Raw genomic sequence first — 21323 nt, forward strand, 5'->3', positions numbered from 1 at the left:
GGATTAAAAAAATGAGGAATAATTTTTGATCAAAATCACAGAATCAATAAATGATCAAAAGCACAGAAATATGCCCCAGTCAATTCTACATGAACCTGAAATGGTTCGAAAACTTTATAAGGGGAATCGCTGATCTCAGATCACTGGAAGTGATGAAAGAGCATTGGTGACTCTGTGAGTCTAGGAATTTGGTCAAAGGGACAAGGGCTAAAGGTCTGGGCATGATCAGCCTAGGAGGATGTCGCTATTGGAGAGGGTTCTTGCCTAAACTCCAGACTGAGGACTTGACTTGTGATAGCTAATTCTGAGTTGTTTGGGTAGATTTAAATTCTGACTGGAGATATTGTCCTCAGTAGATCCACCTGAAAGACTGCACAGAGAACGCGACAATTCCTCCTTCAAACGGGAGCTCTCTGAAAAGCACATGAGATTTTGTTCTGCTGGTTTAGTCCTATGAGAAGCTACCCAAGCCTGAGATCTACCAGCCTTGAACCTCTGCGATTCTAAAGCGCACCAGTCCTACAGTTAATTGGAAGAGTGATTCAAACAGTTTCAGAGGATCGGAAGAACAATGCTCCGAGGCCGATCCCTGTCGGTGACATCCCTCGGCGGGCTTCCCCAGTGGGAAGTTGAAGAACTTCCCGTCGAGGATTTACTGCTCTTTGAAGTTGCTTGGGAAGTGACCAATAAAGGTTTGTACTGGCCCTGAGGGGGGGATATTTGACAGATAGCTGAACAATGTAGATTAGGAGAATGAATTAATGAAATGAATTGCCAGTGAGTTAAGAGGTATTCAAACTCCTTATATAAATTTACATTTAGCCGTGTCTATTTCAACAGTCAATAAAAACTTAGACCTGTGTTTATGTGCTGAAGGGAGAGAAAGGTAAAAGTATTCATCTTTGCCAGTGAAAGTGCATTTAAATTAAAATTTGAAATCTGTGTTATGGCAAAATAGAAATAAAAAATTATTTACTTTTTAGGTTTTATGATTTTTTCCAGCAGAAAACAAAATTTTGTACTTTATTTTAGGAGGAACCGTACCTGGTCAGGACGAAGTAGAAACTTTAACTGCATATATTGATAGCAATTATGTGAAATATTTCATAAGGTTTCTAATAATTCAAGATCAGCTTGGGATTAAAGTTTTAATTTATCAGCTCAGAAAGCATGAGATCGAGCTCCTGTTAAGAATAAATTAATTTTTCAATAATAATAAACATAGAAATTATAGAATAAGAGAGGAAATCAAATTAAGAAAATTAAAACAATTTCCTAATAAGGTGTAATCTCATTTATGCTGGATTAGAGAAGGCAAATGAAGTATTAAACCTAAATGATTTTAATAAGAAAGGTATGTGTAAAACTATGAAAAATGAATTTCTTATGGATTGATATTCTCTAGTTTAAAAGTGTGAAGACTATTGAGGGAATATTAGTAAGAAAAAGTCAGTTTTGAAGGTTGAATTCTTCAGGGTCATGGAAAACCAAGCAAAGTGATTGATGGGTGAAAGGAAGTGGTAACTTGTGGAATTCAAAGGCTCTGGGTTGAAAACATGCGTCTGATACATGACTCCCTTTTGGCTAAATTGGAGCCAGCACAACCTCAGAATTATATTTGACATCTGTTCAGACATTCACTTTATGCCAATTGTTCAAAGTTCTCATGTAATACTTTCATAAAATTCATAAAGTCAAAATTAAAAATCAATTCTGCCTATGTAGAAATGCACCGAGTGAGTGTAAGAAAACAAAGTGAGGAGGACGCAAAGAGGACAAAACCCTTATTAAGGAGAAGTGAAGCATTTTATAAATATGTTTTTAAATGCTCTTTTTTCCAGTCTCAGTGTTTTTAAATACGCTCCATGTTCCTGGGAACAGTGCCATCTCTGTTACACATAAATCTCAGACCGTGCCTTTAAATAAATGTTTGCTCTGCAGAGTAGGCAGGCACCCAAAAATAGTTTGTTGGTGGTAAAAACTGAAGGGATTTGCTAGCACCAGGGAACAGTTCCGAGATGTCTGCGTGAGTTCCAGCACCCGAGCAGAGAGCCCTTTCTTCTTCCCTCTGTTCTCTCCATGTAGCACACCTTAAGGAACAGTCTCCCGGGGCTGGGCGCACTCTGGGGCAAACTGTTGTCTGTGGATCTTGTATGCTGATGACACGCATGCTGATGACAGGGCCTGGTATGGTGCCTGGAACATAGAAATTGCTCAGAGGGATTTTTCCTTTTATTTTTTTTAAGATTTTATTTATTTATTTTTAGAGAGGGAAGGGAGGGAGGGGGGAGAGAGAGCGAGAGAGAGAGAGAGAGAGAGAGAGAGAGAGGGAGGGAGAGAAATATCAATGTGCGGTTGCTGGGGGCCGTGGCCTGCAACCAAGGCATGTGCCCTGACTGGGAATCAAACCTGCAATGCTTTGGTTCGCAGTCTGAGCTCAATTCATCAAGCTATGCCAGTCAAGAGGATTTTTCCTTTTAAATGAAGGAATGAATACATTTATTTTCATTCTCTATAGTTCTTTTGATACTTCTTTTCTCTCATTTCCCATGCAAGAGAAAGGGAATTTTGTTGTCTCAAGAGGTGACCCACCCTGTGATTTTTCCAAGTTGGTATCATCCCCAACTGATCTTTATTTTAATATCTATCACAGTTTGATTTTTAGAGGTGACTACATGAATGGGCAATTACTGTGTTTACCTCTCACAATGTGTTGACACCATAGATTCTTTTTAAATTTTACTTTGAAGTTGTATCTCCCTCTGGTTCATAGCCATGATATGAGGCAGGTTAGAGATCATGAACCCAACTCCTCTGTTTTATCCATGAAATAGACATCTACAGGCATTAATGACCAAGTACATTACAGGGTTGGGACTGGCAGTTAGGTCCCCTGTGAGTCCACTTCTCTTTTTAATTACTATACAAGAGTAAAAATTCAACACCTATTGCCTAAGGAGATTTTCTATAGATGAAAGAACATAGGGCTTATAGTCAAAGATCATAGATTCCTGAGACTTTGTTAAAACTTACTGAAGATCAGTTTCAGTAAGCCATAAACTTACTGAAGATCAGTTTCTTCATAAAAGAATGAATGTAATATGCTTCAGCCATCTTATAGTGGTTTGTGGTGGCAAACAGGAAATGTGTTTATATCCAAGAAAACAAAAGATTTCTTTGAGAGGAAAAAAATTTTTAGTGCCAAAATTTTGCCAACAAACAATGAAAATGTATTAAATATAACAAATGAAGGAGTCATAGTTAAATTATTGGATGCTAATTTTCAGGCCTCAAGATAACCTTTTTTCCTTGTTCATAGTACCCTTGAGTTTATTGCTTTTATTCATTTATTAATCAATAGAGACCCATCAAGTGTCTATTAGATGTCAGGCACTGGGAGATGAGGAGCATAGAGTTTAACAATACAGAATTGATCCCCAGTCTTCCAAAATCTACAGACTTGTGGGAAGACAGGCATTGAACATGCACTTACAGTCAAATGTGGTGAGTGTAAGAAAAAGCAGCAGGCGCCCAAAGACTGCGTAGTGTGTGCATGTGTTTGCAGAGCCAGGGCTACAACCATATTGGGGCTTGAAGCAAACCTCTTACTACAATCCTTTCCCCTGCCTAGACTTGCCCAAATCATTGTGGATGATGGATCAATTATCATATTGAAGATATTTAGGATCATTGAAAAAGAGTTTAATGGATCTTGTCACAAACAATGAATGTTAATATAAAATTTATTCATAAAAGGAGTATGTGGGATCATTCATTATCAGATTGGCTTTGACTTTGAGTGAATCCATAAGTCAGTTTTTAAACACAAAAGCAGAAAGTGGACAAAAAGATAGGGAACAGAGTTGCTACAATCATGGGTGACACAGTAGTTTGGGGTTGAGATGTGGAGGTGCAGGGGGCTGTCAGTAGCATCTCAAACTACACTACAAAACCCTCCATCTATGGAAAAACCATGCTTGGTGCACATACAGCTTTAAGAGAAGCCCTTTTCTCCCCACTTCCTTTTTATGTAGATTGCCATGTCTGAACCCCTCCTGTATGGCACATGGGGTCAACACTATGGTGTAATCAAGGTGGGGTGTGCACGTGTTCTGGCTCTAAGCGCTCACCTCCTGCTACCTGAGACTGCCGCTGCTTTGATTTCAACCACAGACCCAGGAAAGCACTGGGGGCTCAAACATTTGTTGACCATCGTCACCAGACATGTTTTACTTTCTTTTTTTACCAGCCCTGCTGCTTCAAAGAATGATGTTCTAATTGTATAATGATTACTCTGCTTCTGGAACTGCATCTTGAGACAGAAGGGTCACAGGATTAGCCATGCATGTTGAAGTCATATGACTTACAAATTCTGTAACTTTTCAACATTTAAAAATAGTGAAGATATTCCTAATTTATATGCATATGTAAAATGCTTCCCCTTGGCTGCTGTCCACATTCCATACTGCTTTGGAATCCTGGTTTTAGCGACAACAGCAGTGTTTCTGACTTGGGGTTGGAGCTACCTCAGTGATGTATTTGCCATGGGGGCTCATTGTCTATTTCTTTTGAAAGGCTTGATACTTTGCCCTCATACTAAAGATAGCTCCCATGTTGTTTCAGAAAAAAATATAGAGATCAATAAAATCCAAAGTACATGTTTGAAAGTGAAGAGTTAGTCCAAATTCAGTGACCTACACTTTGGTAAAACAACAACTTGTTAAAAATATGTGTTGGTGAACCTCTGGTTTAAAGCTCAAAGTAGAACATAGGAATGACCTTATATCTATGCTGTCACACTCACCTCCCATTAGCATGCCAAGAGAGGAGTTTCTGGTAAACAGAGTAAGAATCAATGGAAACTAGTTGGCATGTAGATATATGGGAAGGACAGAGAGAGGCTAAATTGGAGCTCGGGCATATGAAATGCAGTAAGAGCTCCCCTCCACAGAAGAGACATCTGGAGGGAGAGACTTATTTACAATCAGCCCTCAACCAGTATGGGATGGACTTTTATTTTTAAATTTTACATTTTTATTTCTGATAGACTGAAAGGACATAGCCATAGTATTTATAAATACTGTATGGCTACTTGGGGACTACCTATATCAAGCTTGAAGTCCTCAAATAGGATAAGGAAGTAGCAGATTAATTATGTTTATCTTTACATATCAATCCCCAAAACTAACCATATTTTTTCAAGTAAAAAATATCTCTTCTCCCTTATGTCCTTTAGCAAATAAAAATGTGTTCTCATTTACTCAAGTGTATTTGAATTTGAAACACGTAATGCAACAAACAAGGATGTTCTAAAATCTCTGGACAAGATATATAGTTGCAAATAAAAGAGATTTCAAGAATAGAAATGTGAATAAGGCATTTATTACATGTGTGCCATCAGAACCTGATGACATATCCTCCCTGATAAGATGAAGGTGAAGGAAACAAGTCAGCAGAAGGGGCAAATTATTTGAATAAAGCATATATACTCATATATATGTATGTATATATATATATATATATATATATATACACACACACACATACACACACAAACTATATATATAGCTTATATATATATACACACACACACAAATATGTGTGTGTGTGTATATATGTAGCTTATATATATTTAAATTTCTACTAAAATATGACACACCTTAAAGAAAAGTTATTTTTAGTTGCTTTTGCAAACTATTTCTTTAAATTTGTTTTTTTCTCAAGAAATAGTTTTTTTGCTTTATAAAATTTTCTGGAATTGGGACAAATATTTAGGCGCACTTAATGTTGGCATCAGTTCCTGTAGACTCAAGTTCACTGCTGAATGGACAGGTGAATCCTGTCTGTCCTGCCCAGTCTAGGCACCTGCAGGAGGTGCAGCTCCTCCTCCTGCATCCATGCTGCTGTCCTCACCACCTGCTGTCTGAGCTGTGATAGAGGCCTTGTTATCAGACTGCTCAGTCAAAAAGCCTTTTCTTAAAGACGAAGTTTTTAAGAATAACAAGTTTATGTGGCTCGTATAAAAATTGTTTGCATATAATATTTACATTTTGGGAGTTACCTTAGCTCTTCTGTGTTATAAATTAATGAATCCTGTTAGCATGATATAGTAGCATTAGCATTTTTTATTATTCCTCAAAAGGCAATTTACCAAAAAGTATATTTTGAGTGGCTCAGGCTTAAAGAAAAATTCTCAGGTGGCCATTCTACCTTTTGACCATAGATTGTGACTATCAATCAGATTTATTATTTAAAGTCTAAGCTACTGGAATAAGAAATTTAAGAGTTAAGGTAACTATCAAACCCTATACCCTGATAAATTAAAATACCTTATGGAAAACTATAGTAAAAAATAGCAAGTTTTTTCTCAATTAAAATAATTTGCTCTTGGAAATGGAGTTGAAGATTGATGCTGGGATCTGTTAGCTTTGGGATTTCCCACATAATTTCTTGAGTTGTACCCTTGCCTATAGCTCAGAGCACGAAATATTGCTCAAGAAATTGATTCAGACTGTTTTCATTTTCTCATGTGAGATGATCATTTAGATCCAGTATAAGAAATAGCCTGCATGTACTGAAAGTCTTCTTCTTGATCCTCTCTCTTCCTCCTGCCTGATTATGCACCTCAATATTAAATACCCATTAATTTTCATTTGCACACTATTGCTCCTATTCATGGCTTGGTTCTAACCCTTCTTTCTGCCTAAAAAAATTCTTCCACATGATATCCACCTGCCTTATTTCTTCACCCTTTTTAGCACTTACTCAAAGATTAACTTTTTAATGAGGCTTAGTTTTGAATACTGTTGCTACTACCTGCCCTTTTGCCTGAGCTAATACTATTTTACTCCCATTGGACAGATGAGCTAATTGAGCCTTAGGTTAAGTGAGTTAGATTGTTCAATTTCATCTGGTTATAATTTTTTACATTATAATATCCTCCAGCATAATTTTCTGCATGTGGACATGCTAGATCCAAAGGTATATAGATTTTCCAGTAGTATATATATATTTGGCTTTGTGTTTTAATAGTGGTGGCCACAATACCAGAGGGGAAAATGTGATATGCCATATGGAAATTTGTATTTGCATCATTGTGTTTGACATGAGAGCTGGGCCAAGTGTTCCCCTTCACAGTCCATTAGCCCTTTCTTCCTGGCAGAAGTACCTTAACTTGGTACCTTAGCAGGGAAGTGGCTCTTTAGCTTGGGAGACTTGCTCATGATTTCAGCAGTGGCTGTTACTTGGATACACTTTAGCCCCTTCTTGGACCGCTGTAGGAGAAGGGATGAATAGTGACCACGTGGCTGAAGGCACATGGAGTGACAATGGCTGTTTGCCCCAACTTTGACACTTAAGTGTAGATAGAGCATTAAACCAAGTATGCTTCATTCCAATGGTTCCTTCAGACCCCTTTGAAATGTTGGTACTGCTCTGCTGTTGCGAACCTGCTACACTCTGACTGCACCCAGAAGGGGCTTTAAAATATGCATGAACTGAACAAAGAGTCAACTCAACTGTTTGTTAGTGTCCTTTAAAACAGTTCCCTTAGAAAGTTAAATAAACCCTCATGCTTGATAGATCCTAAATACTTACTCAAAAATGGGAACTCACTTCCACACCTTTATCACTTAAAATGAATTATTAACCTGAATGATAACAAAACATTTCTTTTTAACAGTTGGTGGCATCTATACTGTGATTCAGACAAAGGCCAGAGTAACAGCAGATGAATGGGGAGACAATTATTTCCTGATTGGCCCCTATTTTGAGCAAAATATGAAGACTCAGGTGGAACAGTGTGAACCTGCTAACGAGGCTGTTAGAAGAGCAGTGGACACAATGAACAAGCATGGCTGCCAGGTAAAGGCACCTGACTGACACTTCATTTGACAAGTCTTACCAAACTGGGATGGAAAATCAGGCCATTTACATTAACTCACAAGAGAAAACCATTCATCTACTAAGCGAAAAGGAGCAGGTTTGTGAGCAAGATGATGAACTTGATTTAAAATAAGTATATTTTTGAGGCACCTTGCAAAGATCCTAGGAAAATATCTAGTAGTATAATAGGGTTAGAGCTCAGTAGAAGGTATAAGGTAAATATATTTCTGGGGAAGTCATTTGTATCTAAATTGTGGTTGATATAACTGGTGTTGATAGCATTATTCAGTGGAAGTTTATGGACTAAGAGCAAAAGTTTTGAGCCAAACCTTGGGATGTCAAGGTTAGAGCATCTACACTAATAGAAGTCAGAGATGGCAGAAGTAGAAGCACAGATAGTGATGTAGAACAAAGGATGTCCCAATCCTAATCCTCAAAATTTATGAAAATGTTACCTTATATAGCATAAGGGCTTTGTGATGTGATTATGTTAAGGGTCTTGAGATGAGGAAATTTCCCTGGATTATCTGGGTGGGCCAACGTAATCACAAGTGCCCTTATAAGAGGAGGCAGTAGAATCAGAATTGAAGGGGAGATGTGACAGTGGACACAGAAGTTGGCACGAGGAGCTTTAAAGATGGAAGAAGAGACCGTGAACCAAGGAATGCAAGTGATCTCTAGAAGCTGAAAAAGACTAGAAAATAGATTCTATTTTAGAGACTACAGATGGAATGAAAGTCTGCTAACATGTTAATTTTAACCCGTAAAACCGATTTCACACTACAACCCCCAAACCCGTAACATTAATTTATGTTGTTTTAAGCCACTAGGTTTCTTTTTATTTTTAAGATTTTACTTATTGTTAGAGAAAGGAAGGAGAGAGGAAGAGAAATATGTGTGTGGTTGCCTCTCATGCACCCCCTACTGGGCACCTGGCCTGTGACCAGGCATGTGCCCTGACTGGGAACCCAAGCAACAATCCTTTGGTTCACAGGCCCATGCCAAATCCACTGAGCTACACCAGCCAGGGCTTAAGCCACTAGGTTTCTGTTGATTTTGCCATCACAACAGAAATAGTGATGTTAAGACAAGGGAGAAGTGAGTTTCACATGTGAAGGAGGAACTAAATCAGCCAAGGACTGAACCAGGGTAATTTTGATTTAGCAACATTCAGGTATTCATGGTAACCTTGTTAAATATAGTTTCAAAGGAAGGAGAGGTTAAATCAGACTGCAGTGGATTAAGGAATGAATGAATGGTGAATAAAGTATATAAAAATTGTGGTTATGAGTTTTTCTATGAAAAGGAATGGTAAATTAGTTTCAGAGTGACATGGTTTTGAGAATGAGTGTTTTATTAAATGTGAGACCTGAGAATATTTATATGCCAAAAGGCAGTATCTAGTACACAGGGAGAAGATGAAAGTTCAAAAGAAATGGACAATTGAAGAAAGTGAGGTCACTGAGAGTGGAAATGGGAGGATCATTCCCACTGGTGAGAGGATCATTCCTCCCTCCTTTCACTTACACAGGGAGTACAGGACGAATGCAAATAGAGGTGAATTAATGCAGAATTCAGTATGGTCTCGTTTGGTGTTTTTTGATGATCTTACTGAAGCAGGAGTTAAAGGTCATCTTAGGAAAGTTAGAAGGCAAGTGTTAAAATAAAAGAATTTGAAGGAAGAAGTTCTAAAAAAGCATTCAACCGATAGACAAAGGATTCCTGGACCCTTCTGATGTATTGTCTGACTTTTTGGTGTCACAAATATACACTACTGTGACTTTCCGCAGCAGCAATCAGCAGCCTGAGTGAAAGTGCAGAAGGTTGCACAGGTGGAGAGTCAGCATTGTTTAATTTCAGTATTTGAGCAATGGAGAAAATTAGCAAAAGTCTTGGAGGTAATTGTGCAATTGACTGAATTAATGGTTGAATTGACGGACAGTCAGTTTGAAGAATGTAATAGGATTAGACTTTGAGCTGCTATGCTAGATTACCAAGATAATGTATTTTAGGAAATATATTTAAGATTTCTGGCAGCCACCATATTGGGAAACACTTTGAGTCACATTTTTTTAATAGTAGGAATAAGAGAAATCATACATATTTATCAACAGAAAAAAAAACCTTTTTCCAGCAGGAAATACTTGAAGTCCTGTTGCATAAAGGAAAATAAGTGACAGTAGAAATTATGCAGTTATAAGTTGTTAAAGATACAGAACAGTTCATCTTCTGACTATCATAAAACATATACTGTGATATTAAATCATAAAACTATGAGTTCAAGATCATAGGATCAATGACATGATCTAGATACTTTTTTTAAATGACCACATTTAATAAAAAGCAAAAACTTGGAGATTTTAGGTGAGTGGATGCAAGCCCATTCCATCTTCAGGCTCCAGTGTCAGATATTGGAGGTATCAGATATTTGTGTATCACTGTGGTTTTCTGTGTAACATATGTAGTTTGCTATTGAATTCCAAATACAGCTTACATCTTCTGAGCACAAATACCTTTCCTCCCTTCCATTACCCAGCATGACCACATGGCTCTGTGTTCTTTGTACGGCAGGTACATTTTGGAAGATGGCTGATTGAAGGAAGTCCTTACGTGGTGCTCTTTGACATAGGGTCTTCGGCTTGGAATTTGGACAGGTGGAAGGGTGACCTCTGGGAAGCATGCAGTGTCGGCATCCCTTATCATGACCGAGAAGCCAACGATATGCTGATATTTGGATCTTTAACTGCCTGGTTCTTAAAAGAGGTACAGTTTGCTGTACAGTCAGACAACAGAGGAGCAGCACAATTGAATTCTGGGCCCAGCATTGCCAGGCAATGATCCCATGATCTTTAGATTAAGTGAATTTTGAGATGATGCCATTACTGATTGTCCTAATGCATTTCTGAAACAATGTTCAGCGTTCCTCAAACTAAATACCAACCTTTAGAAAGGGTAATATTAATGCTTATTAATATTTACATCATGTCAGGTTTAAAACCAATGATGTGTATAAAAATCCACTTACATTGCCTGCTACGTAAATGGTAAACAATATATATGCCAGAAAAAATAGTATACATCATGCACTGTGTATATGAATTCTAGAACCAAGGGAATAGAAAATAGCTTGCAATATTTGGCTTCTTTACATATGAGTACTTGTGTAACTTCAGGGACTTTTAGATGTTTTCATCACTAGCTTGGGGCTGGAGTGATCCCAGCAGGTGCCAAGGAATCTGTAGCAGTGAAATATCCCATAGGTGAAATGTTTTTAAAAGAATATTAAAAACTAGTCTTTTTAAAATGAGCCAAGCCTGCACTCTCATGCTCTGAGGACTCTAAGTCCTCAAAGCATGGCCGTAAGAGCCTTAGCCTTCTTTGTAGCACCTCAAAATGATGATGCCTAAACTAAAATTAGATGGTAAAGATAGAGCACCCCTAGCAAAGTGGGGGTGTGGTCTAAGGACAAGTTCCAGAACAACTGTATGCTGGGAGAGTGCTCCCTTTAGCCAGTCTGTCTTACTGATAAAGTCCTATTCCAGTAGCTATGATGGGGTGCCTTGAAGCAAAGGAGAGGATGCAGAAGCCAGCCTATTGCTTTGTGTGGATGACAGAATAGGAGAAGGGTGAGGGTACCAGTGGATCTAGTCTAATGGCCAGCATGAACTCGTGTCCTAGCATCTGTTAGCATCAACAACTCTTTCTCTGCAAACTGCCTCCCTGAGGCTCATGCCAGCCTTCCAGGGTGCATGTGTGCATGTGTGTGAATGCCTGCCGACACCCCTTTGGTGGAAGGGAATAGAGCAGAGAAAAGCAGGAAAATAAGAACTCCAACTTCCCCTAAAGGAAAGCAGTTCCAGAAACCTATTGTTTTTGGTCTAAAGGGTAAACAAAGATACTGAAAAAACCTCATGGGTCTTCTGGGGCCAGTCCTGTTTCTGCAGCACTGTTGACCTGCGCAACTGCTCTTGGCTGTGAAGAACTTTACAAAGAGCAGACGCTTTAAAACACAGAGGATTTGGCCTAAGTCAGTAGTTTTCAAAGGGCATTTCTCAGACCATCAGTAGCAGCATCACTTGTAAACCTGTAAGAAATGCAAATTCTTGCCTCCCTGCCCAGAACCACTGAATTAAATTACCTGGGAATGGGCCCCAGATGTCAATGCTTTAACAAGCCCTCCAGGTGACCTGATGTACACTAAGTGTGAGGACTGCTCACACTTGTGAATATGCCACTGAATCCTATAAAACACACTTGCTAAATCTGAATGTTTCATATTTAGATCCTTTTAAATTGTGCTAAAATTTACAGGCATAACTTTCCTTCTGCTGTGGGCCATGGGCAAGATAGAGCTTCACCAACTTTTCTAAATGCTTCTTTTCCAATGTAGGTGACAGACCATGCGGAAGGTAAACATGTCATTGCCCAATTCCACGAATGGCAGGCTGGAACTGGACTGATTCTTTCTCGAGCCCGGAAACTTCCTATTGCTACAATTTTTACTACTCATGCCACACTGCTTGGGCGGTATCTCTGTGCAGCAAACATTGATTTTTATAACCATCTTGATAAGGTAAATGGTCCTACCACCTTCTCCCTCACCACCGTTTTCCCTGATCATTGAAGCTGAAGGATGAGAAGTATTGATCTTGACATTTCATCTGCCAGCCACATGGCAGAAATGCCCTTTCAACTAATCAGTATTCATGACAAAGCCGCACCTGGGTGACAGGTTGCTCAGAGAGCTTAACTTTGTTCAGAGTGCAGTGGAGTAGAGCAGTGAGAGACTATGTGTGTCTACTTTGGGACAATAGATCCAAGATCCAAAGTGCCATGGTGGGGGGTGGGGGGTGGTGAGAAAGCTCTGTGACACAAGGTGGGGCTCCTGTCTACCCCGGAGCACAGGAATTACTGTGAGGATCCTGAATCCACACACAGTTCTGAGTGGCAAGTAGAGAACTGTGATCCTAGACATACAGCTTGCGCCATGAGCCTTACCTCCTCTATCCCAGTGTATGAATGGTCAGGTTTCTCCTGTGATCCTGCCATGTGTAGGTGGAGTTTTTGTCGGGGTCAAATAAGACAGAAGTTATTCAAAAGAAGGATGTATGTCCTTGACAACCAAACAATTATGTCTGCTTATTGAGAAGACTGTCCGATTTGATGACCCAAAGTCATTCAGCTTTGACTTCTTCCTTCTATTTTTCACCAATTAAATCAGATTAAAGTATGGCTTTTATATCACATGTCAATAATATCAACAAAGCATGCACATACCATAAAGTCAGGTGTTTTACAGATTTGGTATCTACCTTGCCAATCAAATCAATTTACCATTTTAGGTTTCTGTTTTACTATTGGGAACATTAGGAAATTGGAAAGTTGATTTCTAAAGACTTCCCAGTTTAAAAAAGGGCTAGGACTCTATGAAACAGGATGTGTGGTTTGCATGTGTGTAACACACACATTATATTCAGATAACAGTTGTAGAAGTTATCCCACTGCCTCAAAGGCACTTTGACACTGAATGCAGGAACGATTTTTCTGACTCACTAACATTTGCAAGGCAATGAAGAGTCCTGATAAGAGTTGACCTATGAAAAGGTCAGCTATCGTAAAGGAACATTGTAAACATAAGATGTACATTTAAAATACAGTCACCAAGGGATTCAGAAAGTCAGGAGACCAGGGAAATTTCCCAATGCCATATGATATCGCAGTAGACTAATAAGGGCAAACCAGTGATCTGTGATAAGCTCAAAAATCATGTTTCCTGGAGAAGAGCAGACTTTGATTTTTGTGAAACAAAAAATATTAGAGGCAATATCAAATATTTTACTACAGAGTACTTAGAGCATTATATAATAATTAATAAAAGAAATGAATAATATGCATCAGCTATTATTTGCTTTTCATGAATAAATGCATGGTAGTATTCAGTTATTATATATTACAACTTTGTCCTCTTGATAAAGGTCAGCTTTTATATCAGACAGTCATCAAATAGGATTATATATCTCCCCAGCTTAAAGCCCCTCACTGGTTGAAATACATAGTCAGACCCCAGCCCATTGTTCTAAGAAAATATCCTGCCCAGCAGAGTGACTAGTAAATAACAAGCAGTCAAGAACTAGATTTTGAGTTAAATTCATAATCATTTCTTACAGAAAAAATGCCTATAATTATTTTCCATAGTGGACCCTCTCCCCAGGCTCACACTGGGCTTAGAATGTGGGTAATACATAAAAACATCAAATTAAACACATGAAAAGTTTTTAAAAGTTCAACCTAAGAAATGAGTCATCATTTAGTCTTTGATACAACACCCAAGATGCGTCTCTGTAAGTTCTGGCTCAGGCAAATAAACATGGAGTGGGGGTGGGGAAATGAGAATAAAAATAAAAGTATTTAACTTCTATAAAAGCAGAAAGGTAGAACTATTTTACTCAAATAATAATTGCTAACTAAAAACATTTCTGTTGTTAACAAATTCACAAAGACCTTGAAATTGGTTTCAGTTTTTAGTTAAGTTTATTAACTAAAATGGGATTTCAACCATTTTTTAGCCACCATCTGAATTTCTGAAATTCTCCAAGATGTTTCCAAATTTTTTCTTATTAAATAACTAATAGTTTTTTTTTTAAAGTTTTTTAGGTTTTGGGCCTTTTCTTAACAGCAACAGAATTTCCCTGACGGAAATGTGAGGACAGTGCTCTTTGGGATTAGAAGTCTGTGCAGGCAGCCATAGACAGCTGTTTGGTGGATTTTAACTCTTTTCCTCTGACCAGGTTTTGAATGCATCAGCTTCAACTACAGAGTTACCCTCTGCTGTTGCTGGACTGTTTTTTAGTGGCTAATACACACTTTACTTCATTCTTTGTTCTTTTATACATTACCCAGAATTCAACAACAAAGCTGTGTGATACAGAAGGGCAGCTCAGCTGTCGGAAGAACCAGGCCCAGATGTTTTAGATGCTGCAATTGTCAGGCAGAGATTTTAATGTACTATTGTGAATGTGGGGAAAAGTAGACAGCATGTGTAAACAGGCAGGGTTGCTGTGAAGCCACAGGTGTCACTAGGCATAACACAGGCCTAAAAGGTAAGGGACCCCATGAAACCAGGAACGACAGAAGCATGCACAAGTGACTGTCTTCACCAAGACCTGCGTCTTTGCATATTTGGTTTACTCACTTAGAAAACCTTTCTTCCCACCTCTACGTGTCTAAATATTAAATGCTATCCCACATATGAAATCATATTACTCTCAATAGTAGCAATTAATGTTAATAATAGCTAAAGAGCACTTTCTATGTGCCAGGCACTTTTGTAAATATTTGACAAGCGTTACCTCATTTTCTCTTTGCAAAAAGCTCAATGAGATAAGAAAGATTTCACACTTATATCCAGAGTTATTTTTCTTAAACATAGGCTGTGTCTTCACCATATCACTATGCAAGTCCATTCGGTCTTTCCATTGTATACAGGACAAAGGCTAAATTCCTAGCCTTGTTGTCAGGGAATTCTGGGGTCTGGCCCTATTATATCCTACCAGGATACTGACTTGCTATGTCTCTTACATTTCTACACCCAAAGCCATCCTCACATCAGACATTCTGGTATTTTCTGCACATGCCATAAGATTTTACATATAATATTGGGTTGACCAAAAAGTCCATTTTTTTCCCACAAAGTAAAAGATGCATTTTTTTCATTTTCACTAATAATTTTATTGGCTTGGATATTTTGAGTACTTTGGCTGTCTCCCACATCTACAATCTATAATCAATTGGTATAACATTGATTGTTCTCAATTAATGTCTCAATTTGATTGCTAACAACTTCAACCAACCATGGAACATCATCCAACAAGAAATCTCCAGCAGAAACTTTGCAAACCACTTTTGACATGTTTGATTAGTCACAGCACCTTCTCTATACACTGCAGAAATCATTTCTGTGTTACAGTTGCATTTTTACTTTTCTTGAAATAATAAAGCATAATATGCTGAAAATGTTGCTTATTTCCTTTAATCTTCAATATTAAAATGGCTACACAAAAATTCACAAATTTTGATAATTTTTTAAATGCATGCTGATATGACAGCCATCACAATAAAACCTAACAAAATTGTTTTGAATGAAGTTAAAGACAACTAAGAGCTACCAGAGACATCTTACAGAAAAAAAATAAATGAACTTTTTGGCCAACCCAATACTTATTCTTTAGGGCAACTAATTTTCAGCCTAAAATAACCTTTCCTCAAATCAAACTTTCATGTCCAAGTCCAAATACCATTTTAGTCATCTAATTAACCCAGAGATATAAAGATGAACAACTCATGGTTCTCTTGTAATAGTAGGAGATCATTTTCCCTCTCCTGTTCTGATTTTATACTTTATTTGAGCACTTCTTCATTTCTGCCTAATTTTTACCCATTTTCTCACTAATTTATAAGCTCTTTGAAGGTAAGAGAAACATATGAATTACTCAATAAATAATGGCTGAATAAGAGAATTGGTTGAATAAATGAGACCAGCCAAATAAAGCTTTGAAGAAAAACTTGTATGGATCTAGGGATACCTCATAGAGACCTCATTCAAACATTATCAGAGAGAGAGTTCCAAACATTACAGTCAGCCAAGAAAGAATATTCTAAGAATTCCTTGTCTAATCTTTAGAAACATCTAATAAATATATTTTTAGTATTTTTCCCCTGTGTGATGTAGTAGTTTTGGGGACTGACTTGTTGATCCAGTGAGAGTCTAAATGATAAAAAAGCAGACGAGAGCACAAGTTTAGAGTCAGACTGATTTGGATCAGTTTTGGGCTCCGCTATGATGTGTGATAGGAATGTGACCTGGAGAAAGTTCTTAACCTTAAAGTTTCCATTCCTCCTCCATAAAATGAAGACAAAATATGTGTTGGTGGTTTATGAGGGTTAAATATGATATCCTGCTTAGAAGAGTGACTGATACATAGTGTTGAAAAGCCTCTCACATGAAAAGCCTATTGCTGACACAATGCCAGCAACTATCCAGCTCTCTCGCTTAGATGCTGCTGCTTCCATCTGCAGCCATCTGAGACATTACATGCAGCAACTAAGCCACATGGCAAAAGCCCGCACCTGTTGCCAACTATTTAGTTGTGGAGGTTTAGCTTATGGTATGTTTTTGTTTAAGTTAAGACACCCAGAATAATGAATGATTGCACAATCTAACACACTATCTAATTAAAGTGACTGTATACTCTTGAAATGACATATTGGTAGGACTTTTATACCCTTGGAAAAGCATTTTATTTTCTCTGTCAGGTTCCCATTTGGTGAATTAAAAAGATAAGTATCTTTATTTTTGCTATCAAGTTTAATTCGGCTTTATTTCATTGTTTATGGGTACAAATATGATAAGGACCTCAGGGAAAGAAATTAGCTCAATATTTACAAAATGTGGGATAAGCAAGTGTGTGACTAAAATGCCACAAAAAAATCAAGACTTCTATGTGATTATAACAGAGTGGAAATACATTTACTCAGAGGGTTAAATAGCAGTTGTAAAGCAAAAATGAAGTAAACAGCACCTTTAATGCACAAGTAGCTATGCACTTAGTAATGGGTTTAGTGACCATTATCATTTCTTTTTGTGTCCATTAAATTTTACATAGCCTTGTAGGAGGGAACACAATAGGAGAAATATGTGATTTCATTTTGCTTGTGTGGACAAATCCATGTAAGCAACTGTGTTTGTGCTTGTTTTTGTGTTTTGTTTTGTTCTGGACAGTTTAACATAGACAAAGAGGCCGGGGAGAGGCAGATCTACCACCGGTACTGCATGGAGCGGGCCGCGGTCCACTGTGCCCACGTGTTCGCCACGGTCTCGGAAATAACAGCGATAGAGGCGGAACACATGCTGAAGAGAAAGCCTGGTAACTGTTAGCCCTGAGATTGTCACTGATCTTCAGTTAAATGACAGGAGGGCATGAGAATGTTGTTTAAAACAAAGAAAAAAGCATAAAACAGTTGAGGGGGAAAAGGTTTTGCCTGTGAAAACGCAGATAAGAGCACCTACTCCATTGGTTGTTACAAGGATTAAATGAGTTACGTTGCGGAGCGTTTAGAGTAGCGCCTGGTGCACAGTAAGCAATAAAACTATAATAATAATTATTACTGCTTTTAATTATACTGTGTCATTTTATACCAAGGTTATTTCAGTCAGGTACCCCTGATTTCCTGCCTCAACAATTTATTGTGAAAATGTATGAATTTTGAAGTCTATGATAGTCATGAACTAGGAATGGTAATAAAAATCTAACTTTATAAATTTAAATATACTGTTTTTCTACAATGGTACCTTCTCTCAGAAGAGCATTTTCATAAAGTTCCCACTTTTGCTTTCCCAGATGTAATTACTCCAAATGGCTTGAATGTTAAGAAATTTTCAGCAGTACATGAGTTTCAAAATCTACATGCAATGTACAAAGCTAGGATACAAGATTTTGTTCGAGGTCATTTTTATGGGTATGTTGATTGTGGGGGGATGTAAGGGGTGGATGGAGGTGGAAGAGGATATAAGGGTGATAAATGGCCATGAAAAAAATACAATTAATAAAAAAGAATATTCTTTTCTTTAAATATTTTATTTATTTATTTTTAGAGAGGGAAGGGAAGGAGATACGGAGAGAGAGAAACATCAATGTGCGGTTGCTGGGGGTTATGGCCTGCAACCCAGGCATGTACCCTGGCTGGGAATCGAAACTGCAACACTTTCGTTCGCAGCCCGCACTCAATCCACTGAGCTATGCCAGCCAGGGCTAATAAAAAAGAATATTCTTAAAAAAAAAGAAAATTATCATGTTATTTTAGTGATCTCTAGTAAAGAAAAAACGGTATTGTTATAGTACATGTTTACCTTTCCCAGTCCCCTTCACACTATAACAGAATTTATGTGTAGGTTTTGTTGCTTATGCTTTATTTTATTTCAAACTGTTTTATTTTGTTTTAGTCATCTGGACTTTGATCTTGAAAAGACTTTGTTCCTTTTCATTGCTGGGAGGTACGAGTTTTCAAACAAAGGAGCTGACATCTTCCTAGAGTCCTTATCCAGGCTAAATTTCCTGCTGAGGGTAAGAAAGCTCTAAGATGCTACATAAAGCTTTTGTAGGCTTTCTTTTGTGGGCAGTAAAGGACTTTCAGCCTCCTTAACTAGTTTTCATGAGAATGTATGATTTAAAATGACAACTGTATGAAAATGGCTTTGATCTTTTAATTCACATATTGGGTTTGCAACATTGTTCACTTGTGTATTTGTCTATGTCCTTAGTTATGTTTTTAGGAGAACCACAAGCTTATCCCATTGTATATGCTTTATTTTAAGGCAACATTATAATATTCCCTCCAAATGAGTTTGTAACTACTTGAAAAATAAATATAATCAAGAAAATAGAGAACAAAATTTCACCTTTTCAATAACTGGTAAGGACTAACCATGGAATCTGTGACTTGGACATATGGCAACAACAGGCTTCCTGACACTACACTTTGGTGTTGACTTAGCTGTGACATCACAGGCAGCTCTGGCCATCACCATCCTCCCCCAAGGGAAGCAGACCCTCGGAGGAACATGCACCATGGGTTGACAGCTAAGCAGCTGTCCTCTGTAGAAGGGGCAGACACACACAAACTCTGTTCCTCATCCACCTCAACAGCCACACCACCTCCGCTAGACTGAGAGTCAAACTATGAAACCAGATGGACCCACCACATAGAAACAGGAAGAAAGGGAAAGGCGTTCTCCATTCCCAACAATGTAGAATAATTTTTTGCTCAGAAAGGCAGGACCTAAAATAGGTCCCCAACTAATTAAGAAAAAAGATTTTTTTAAACCTGTTCCAATAGAAACAACTATAAAAATGGTACCATGTCAAGCTATTGATTAAAGTTATTGGCTTATATTACAATCCTATTGCATACAATGTAGAATAAATAACAGTCAAATGCTCACAGGGGACCAGTGTAAAATTTCAATCTTATTACAGTACTCAGACAGTCTAAACTTTCCTGAGCTCTGTAATACTCCCCAACTAAATTTTTATTTCCTGGACATAGATTTATGCTTGCCTTAGAGCAGACATTTTGGCAAGTGTGCCAAAAGATTTATAGAAACCACATTTATAAGGAAGACGTACATTGATAAAAACCCAAGTCTGCAAAATAAAACTGAAGACCAGAAAGACTATTCCATAATAAGCTGGAATCATCTTATTTTAACATTGTTTCCCTTACAAGATATAAGTTTATTTTTCCTAGAATCTTATATAATTGAACTCGTAAGGTGTTTACTCTTTCCCCCCTGGGTACCCTTATGTAGAATATTCATTCTGAGATTCATCAATGGTGCTTATATGTGTTCATTCTTTTTATATTGCTGAGAAGTATGATATTTTATAGCTATAACACTTTGTTCATTTATTCACTTGTTTGTGGATATTTGGGTTGTTTCCAGTTTTGAGTTGTTGGAAATTAAACTGTTATTTAGATTTTAATGCAAAAAAAAAGTGTTTCTAGGAAGTATGCAGGCTTTCCTGGGGGACCTTGCCCCACAGCCCGTCAGCTTGGCACAGATTCTGGAGCCCTTAAAAAAATTATGTTATTTAAATCTTATTTCATCACATTTCTTAGTATGTACCTATTCAACAAACTTTATAGATGGACTCACAGCTCCATCAAATATGTATTATGTTTAGGGACATTATTTGTCAATTTATCCGTACATTTATTAAATATTCACTTTGTTCTTAGATATGAAGAAACAGCCAATTAATATTATTCAACACATCAAAGATAGGTATGTCCCTGGAGAAATGAAAAAAATGTCACTCTCTTTCCATATGGTGCCTTTGTTCTTTAAGAGCACATCAGCTACTCCTGGAGTGAGTTTCGCATTCTACGGCTTCCATAGACTTTTCAATCCATTGTCAGGCCCTAGAAGGCAGAGGCCACAGATCAGGTGGTAAATGCCCCACACTCAGGAGATAGGCGTTTCCAGAAGACATGAGCATTCATTCATCTGTTCATGGCTTAAGTGAGTTTGCACTTTCATTCCCATGGCTGTTTGGTATGTATGTCATTTCCTTCCAAGAGATGCTAGGTCAGTGGTATTTGTGGGAAGAAGAAAAATCCCCAAAGATTTTAGAGTCAAAAAACCCCAGTGAGAATCTCACCCCTTTACGACAGTAATCTGTTGTAAGGGCTGAGACTCCTGTGTTGAACTTCCATGGCTCTCTTTTGACCTTGGTGAATCAAGGACAGTGGTATCTATTGTGATGGGTTAGTTCGAGGATTGGGTTAAATTATGCATTTAAAGCACACAGCACGGTACTGGCCACAACAAAATGGCTGAGCATCTGCTTGCTTCTTCACCTTAGGGCTAAAAAAATAAAATG

The 21323-nt window shown here is 37.9% G+C and overlaps 1 protein-coding gene across 1 annotated transcript in view; it reads left to right on the forward strand.

Moving 5' to 3' along the window:
• The first annotated feature begins 213 nt into the window (after positions 1–213).
• The window catches only part of GYS2 (glycogen synthase 2), a 40533-nt gene continuing 19423 nt past the window's right edge, over positions 214–21323 (forward strand). Inside the window, exons 1-7 of the mRNA XM_028532226.2 lie at positions 214–692; positions 7682–7863; positions 10456–10647; positions 12275–12457; positions 17663–17807; positions 18282–18399; positions 18884–19004. Coding sequence (XP_028388027.1) covers positions 572–692; positions 7682–7863; positions 10456–10647; positions 12275–12457; positions 17663–17807; positions 18282–18399; positions 18884–19004 — 1062 coding nt within the window. The 5' untranslated portion in view covers positions 214–571. The remainder of the gene's footprint in view (positions 693–7681; positions 7864–10455; positions 10648–12274; positions 12458–17662; positions 17808–18281; positions 18400–18883; positions 19005–21323) is intronic.

This window comes from Phyllostomus discolor, chromosome 2, assembly GCF_004126475.2.
Source record: "Phyllostomus discolor isolate MPI-MPIP mPhyDis1 chromosome 2, mPhyDis1.pri.v3, whole genome shotgun sequence".
Classification (NCBI taxonomy): Eukaryota; Metazoa; Chordata; class Mammalia; order Chiroptera; family Phyllostomidae; genus Phyllostomus; species Phyllostomus discolor.